At 70.1% G+C, this 5,737-nt stretch overlaps 3 protein-coding genes across 3 annotated transcripts in view; 2 read left to right on the top strand and 1 right to left on the bottom strand.

Annotated features, from left to right (window-relative positions):
• H696_04236 (hypothetical protein) overlaps nt 1-898 on the top strand; it is a 3,560-nt gene extending 2,662 nt beyond the window's left edge. Inside the window, exons 6-7 of the mRNA XM_009498115.1 lie at nt 96-313; nt 498-898. Of these exons, the coding sequence (XP_009496390.1) occupies nt 96-313; nt 498-648 (369 nt within the window). The 3' untranslated portion in view covers nt 649-898. The remainder of the gene's footprint in view (nt 1-95; nt 314-497) is intronic.
• A 149-nt stretch (nt 899-1,047) lies between these two features.
• H696_04235 (hypothetical protein) lies at nt 1,048-4,366 on the top strand. Its single transcript, XM_009498114.1, has 2 exons — nt 1,048-2,535; nt 2,834-4,366. Exons 1-2 carry the CDS (start codon nt 1,227-1,229, stop codon nt 4,123-4,125), a joined length of 2,601 nt encoding a protein of 866 aa, XP_009496389.1. The 5' UTR covers nt 1,048-1,226; the 3' UTR covers nt 4,126-4,366.
• Nucleotides 4,367-4,530: 164 nt separating this feature from the next.
• H696_04234 (hypothetical protein) overlaps nt 4,531-5,737 on the bottom strand; it is a gene marked incomplete at its 5' end in the record, with an annotated part of 4,387 nt that continues 3,180 nt past the window's right edge. Inside the window, 2 exons of the mRNA XM_009498113.1 lie at nt 4,531-5,155; nt 5,300-5,697. Of these exons, the coding sequence (XP_009496388.1) occupies nt 4,551-5,155; nt 5,300-5,697 (1,003 nt within the window). The 3' untranslated portion in view covers nt 4,531-4,550. The remainder of the gene's footprint in view (nt 5,156-5,299; nt 5,698-5,737) is intronic.

Here is a 5,737-nt window from a genome sequence, read left to right as displayed (position 1 = left end):
CCCCCCCCCCCCCCCCCTCCCCTCCCCCAGACCCACACGCTCGGCACGCTGACACGTCCACACAACCCGGTGCCGGGCGACCCTCGGACCTGCAGTTCACCATCGATCTGTGCCAGAGCCCCGGCGCGGCGGCCCGGCTGTTTACCTTCATCGCGCTGGTGTTCATCGTGCCCTTCGGCAATTTCTTTGTCTACCTGCCGCTGATGCTTCGCACCTGGGGGTGGATCTTCTGGATCAACCCCATGCACTATGCCTTTGCTGGCTGCTGCATCGCCGAGCTGTATGGCAATGGCAAATACGGGCCCCTGCAGTTGTACGTGGCTCCGGCCCTTGGTTCTGGCCTGCTGCCTGTGGCTCCTGCATTCCTGTGCCCGGCCCGCCTGCCCGCCTGCCCGCCTGCCCGCTCACTAACACGCCCACCTCCACCACCCACGACCCACGACCCGCGACCCACGACCCGCGACCCACGACCCACGACCCGCGCCTGGCGCACATAGTGCTCTCCTCCAGCGGCACCACTACATGAACAATGGCGGCGGCGTGACGCATCTGATTGCCTCGACAGCCACCCTCCTGTGGGGCCTGTTCGCCTGTGTGGTCGTGGTCCGTGTCCTGTCGGCCATCAGTCTGCGCATGCGCTCCAAGTAGCCACCGGCCTGCCGACACCCCCGTGCCCGGCCATGCCCTCCTCCCTCCCCCCCGCTCGCCCTCTGGCCCCCTTTGCCGCAGAAGGGAGGCCCGGCAAGGCGCACTCGGCAGGTCCGCGCCGCCTCCCGACGATCTCCCCTCCCTGCCCGCATTTCGGGCCCTCCTGTCTGGTGTATCTCCCTCCCCTCGTGCCCTGTCCGCCCCTTTTCGCCCCTCTTGTCGGGGGGAAAAAAAAAGAAGAAAAAACACCCCCGGCTGTGCAATATACACACACACAAAAAGACTCGGAAGCACGACCTCGCGGAGATGCCAACGCTCGAGGTCGTCCCGGGCGGGCTGGGCTCATCAGACGGCGGCGATCGCGCGCGCGTGTCCCCGGGGGCGATCGGCACCCGAGAAGCGAGTGCCCTGCTCTCCTTCCCCTCCTTCCCCCTCATCCCCTCCATCCCTTTCGCGCAACCAGCGCCCAGAAGACACGCACGCCCACGCTCCTACCCCATACACATAGAAACACACGCACTCCGCACCCCGCACTCCCCCCCCCCCTCTCCCTCGCCTCGTGTGCGCGCGCTCGCACCATGCGGCCCGATCGCGCACAGCCGGGTGGCCCTCCACAGGCCCCCCCGCTGCCGGAGTCCCTGGCAGCGGATGAGTCAACCCGGCGTGGTGCGCAGGAGCGCTTCCTCCTGGCGCGGACGGTCTCGGCGCGGCTGAACCTGGGCCTGCAGGCACGCGCTGTCCAGCAGCGCCGGGTGTTTAGAACGCTCGAGGGTCGGCTGCCCGCGCGGCCGAGGGCCGACTCGTCCATGCTTTCCGGGCCGCTGGGGCCATGCCTGCAATGCCAGTCGCAGCCGCACCTGGTCAACCAGTGCACCCCGGGCACCTTCCTGTCGGATGAGGACTCCGATGACGCGGAGTTTGTCAACTACTCCGGGTCGGCCTTCGTGACGAAGCGCCTGAGGGCCAATCGTGGGTCGCGCGCGGCCCGGCTCCTCCTGCCCTCGGAAGACTCGCAACCGTCGCTGTCGCCTTCGCAGGAGCAGCAGCAGCAGCAGCAGCAGCAGCAGCAGCAGCAGCAGCAAGTCGCCTCAAGTGACCGGGCAGCTGAGACGGCGCCGATCCGGGCGGCCGGCTTGCGGCGGGTGGCCGCGCGACCGGCCGCCTGCGGCCCCTGCGCCGCCTTCGGCCGGGTGTGTGAGTGGCCGGCATCGCAGCCCCGGGGCCAGGGCCGGCTCACGCCGCTGGAGCTGGCCCGCCAGCCGCAGGCCGGCCACACGCGCGATGCTCCCTTTGCCCGGGACCCCACGCGGCCGGCCCTGGCCTGGGAGCGTCTGCCGGCCGGGGCACGCGCCTCGCCCATGGACTTGGATCGGGTGCGCCGGGCTCGGGACCTGGGCCACCCGCGGGCTGGCCGGCTGGAGGCCATTGCGCGGGATCTGGCCGCGGAAGATGCGGCCCGGAGGTCGGCCCACGGCGACCCGGGGATCCTGGCCCGGGAGTATGGGTACCGGGGCCGGCCGCGGGCCCCGGCCACCCTCGACAATCCGCTCGGGCTGGGGGCCGGCATGGGGCCCGCACATCGGGCCGCCTTTTCCCGGTCCTCCTCCTTGCAATCCTGGGACCGACGCATGGGGGCCGGGTCGCTTCGGCGCGACTCGCCCCGGCACCGGGGGGCCATTCGGGCGGCCGTGGCAGCCAGTCGCCGTGCGCAGCAGGCCCGCGCGTGGCCCCGACACGCGGCCCCCTGGCGCCATGGCCAGCGGTATGATGACCCGCGGCGCCGGCTGAGCACCACGGCACCGGCAGTGCGCGAACGGGAAGACCTCCTGGACCGCATGGATGGAGCCATCGCCCACCGGCAGTTCGAGGAGGGCGTCAATCAGGCAGGTGCGTGCGTGCGTGCGCGCGCGCGCGCGCGCGCGCGTGTGTGTGTGTGTGTGTGTGATTTTGTCCCCTCCTCCTGGGTTTGGCCCGGGCCCGCTTGCGCCTCCCCCTTCCCGGCTTCCCTGCTTGCCTCTCTTTTTGCCCGTCCCTCGCCCTTCATGCTTTCCTGGTGCCGTGCCCCGGGCGCGGTCGCCCGCACGTCCTCGGCACATGGCTGACACACATCCACACGTGCTCGCACACACACACACACACACACACACACACACATGGGCGAACACTCGGCCGCCCCTTGCCGTAGAGCCTAGCCTGACTGGCATGCGGCTGGGCGTGCCGTCGCTCCCGTCGCCGGACTTCCTGGCGCAGATCCACCATGCGGGGTCGCTCTTCGCGGAGGCGGTCTTCCAGGGCCCGGACAACCTGGAGCACGATCTCTTCGGGTCACTGGATCATTCGGGGCTCGTGGCGGTGGGCGTCCTGTTGGAGTCCATCATGCGGCACTCCTTGGGCTTCTATACGGAGGCCGTGCCGCCGGCCGATCCGCTGGCCGACCGGCGCACGGCCTTCGGCTATCGGCTGGGCATTGCGGAGCCCATCGAGCGCCTGGCCTTCGCCCTGCAGCGAGCCGAGCGCGAGGCCCTGCGGGCGCGCGTGCGGTCCTTGGCCTCGCACTCGCAAGACACGGCCGCCTACCGCCGGGCGGTGGAGGATCTGCAGCACGCGGAAACCGCCATGGGCACCGACCCGTGGGGGTCTTTCCTGGACTGGACCGACAGCCGGTCGCCGTGGGTGCAGACCGGCAAGCGGCCTGGCGCCCTGGCCGCCGGGCTGGCGTACTTGCCGCCGGTGACGGCCATCCCGCGGGCCCGGCTCGGCCAGTGGACCGAGCTCCCGGCCCCGGAGGACCGGCACCTGGCCGGCAACCGGCAGTTTGCGCGGGCCCTCTCACGCGAAACCGGCCCCCCGCCGGGCGACCACCCCGCCGAGCGGGCCATCAAGTTGGAATCCGACTTCGGGGCAGGGCATCCGGCGGTGGTGGGCGCGCGGCTGCGTGCTCGCGCCAGGCTCCTGCGGCGCATCGGTCTGGAGGGGGGCGCCGGTGTCCCCTTGGCTGGACCGGCCGCGGGATCGGCCGGCCCCGAGCCCGGCCTGGATTCCGGATCCGACTCCGAGAGGGAGGCCGGCGAGGCGGCCGCCGGTCTGGATCCCGGTGGCGCGCGCTTGCACTTTGGCCCCATGCGACCCATGGGCAGTGTGGTGGATGTGGACAGCTCCGATGAGGAGACCCTGTCCCAGCACTTCATCCCCTCGCTGGATGCGATCGCCCTGCTGTCGGACGAGTCCGATGTCCCGGGGCCGGGAGGCGCCGATGGCCGCTGGCTCGGCGATGGGGATGACGGGTATGGCGAGGATGGGGACGACGAGTACATCGACCGGGATGACAGCGAGCCGGAGCCCGACGATGAGGCCGGTGCCGGTCTGAGTGCGGGTTCCCTGTCGGAAGGGTCCTCCTCGGATTCCGGCCGCCGGGGTCTGGACGGGCATTCGGCCTCGGATGACCATTCGCTGAGCGACTCCTCCGACGGCGATTGACGCCGCCCGGCCTTGTCCTTGTCCCGCTGCCTGTGCCCCATGCTTCAGGCTGCCGCTGCTGCCCCGATGGCCGTGCTACAATGGCCGCCGTGTTCGCGACCAACCACCAGCATGAATAGACATCGTAGACACATCGTGGGTACACATGCCATGCTCCCATGTTGCTTTGTTTGCCTGCTTGCCTGTTTGCTTGTGAGTGCGCGCCTGCGTGACCATGCCCATGCCCATGTCGATATATGCGTGCGCAGGCATGCACATGTGTGCGCATGTGTGTTTGTCTATGTGTCTATGTGTGTGTGTGTGTGTATGTGTGTGTATGCGTGGCCCCCCGCCGAGGGGCGCGTGCATTTACATGGGCGGTCACCGACCAGCAGGCAGGCAGGCAGGCGGACAGGGAGGACACATGCCCAGGGGGGGGGGGGGGGTCATTTCGGCGCGGCCGCGAAGAAGGACGAGATCGCTCGCGATGCGCCGGCCGGGGGGCGCGCCTTGCCGGTCGGGCCCGGTCGAGCTGGCATCCGGCGCGCGGGTCTCGGCCCGGGGACCGGGCCCGGCCGGCTGCCCAGGCCGGTCGGCCGCGCGGCCGGCGTCACACCCGGGCCAGGCCCAGGGGGTCCCACCGATGCTGCCTCGTCCGGGCAAGGGGGGCCGGATGCGCTCGGCGCCGCGAAGAAAGAGGCAATGGACTTCTGTTGCGGGTCGTGCCCGATCGGCGGATAGTGCCGGGAGCAGGGCCCTGGCGGGGAGTAAGTCCCGGCGGCCGATGCCCGCTCGGCCAAAGCCCTGGCCTCCACCCGGGGACAATGGTCGTCGGCCCAGGCGAAGTCCACCACCACGGCCGCGTGGTCGCTCACACGCGGGTGGTTTCGCGGGCATTGGATCGCCTGCGCCAAGCGCCATGGGTGGCTGCCGGCCATGCCCGGCACCATACTCCGATCGGTGAGGATATAGTCAATCCGTGAGCCGGGGCCATTGGCCAGGGAGGACCCTTGGCGGCGTGCCAGCGCACGCATGTCCCAGCAGGTGTACTCTGCGGTGCGACAGGGAAAGGGGCCACACCCCGGCGGCGAGGGCCACACATCAGTGCGGGGCAAGTGGTCAGTCAATTGAACCCCCAAGTGGATGGGGAGCCCACACACACACACACACACACACACACACATGAGACCCGTACCGGCCGGGCTTTCGGGGAAGAAATGCCGGAAGGAGTCCACCAGGAACGGACTGGCCGAGTTGCCGGCAAGGGGGTGGCTTGCGAAGACGTCGCAGATGGCAGGCTGCGCTGCCTGGCCAGGCTCAGTGGGCTCAGCCGTGCTGATCGACCTGTCGATGTCACCGCTCGAGGCGCCGGTCCCCTGGTCCAGGGCGCCGGCATTGTCTGGCACGGTGGCCGTGTCATCGCTCGTGCAGGCGGCCTGAGTATGGTGGTCGCCGTCACCATCACCATCATCAACAGCAGCAGCAGCAGCAGCAGCAGCACAAGTACCGGAAGCGGCACTGACGGCGGGGGCGCCACCATCGCCCGAGGCGCCACCGGACAACGGCTCAGGAGGACCGACAAGGTTGGTGAGCCTTTGGAAAGGGGAGCGAGGAACAGCCCACGGGCGACCGG

The sequence above is a fragment of the Fonticula alba genome (assembly GCF_000388065.1).
Source record: "Fonticula alba strain ATCC 38817 unplaced genomic scaffold supercont2.7, whole genome shotgun sequence".
Classification (NCBI taxonomy): Eukaryota; order Rotosphaerida; family Fonticulaceae; genus Fonticula; species Fonticula alba.
The sequence above is the reverse complement of the archived record's forward strand: the minus strand, read 5'-3'. Positions and strand labels throughout refer to the sequence as shown.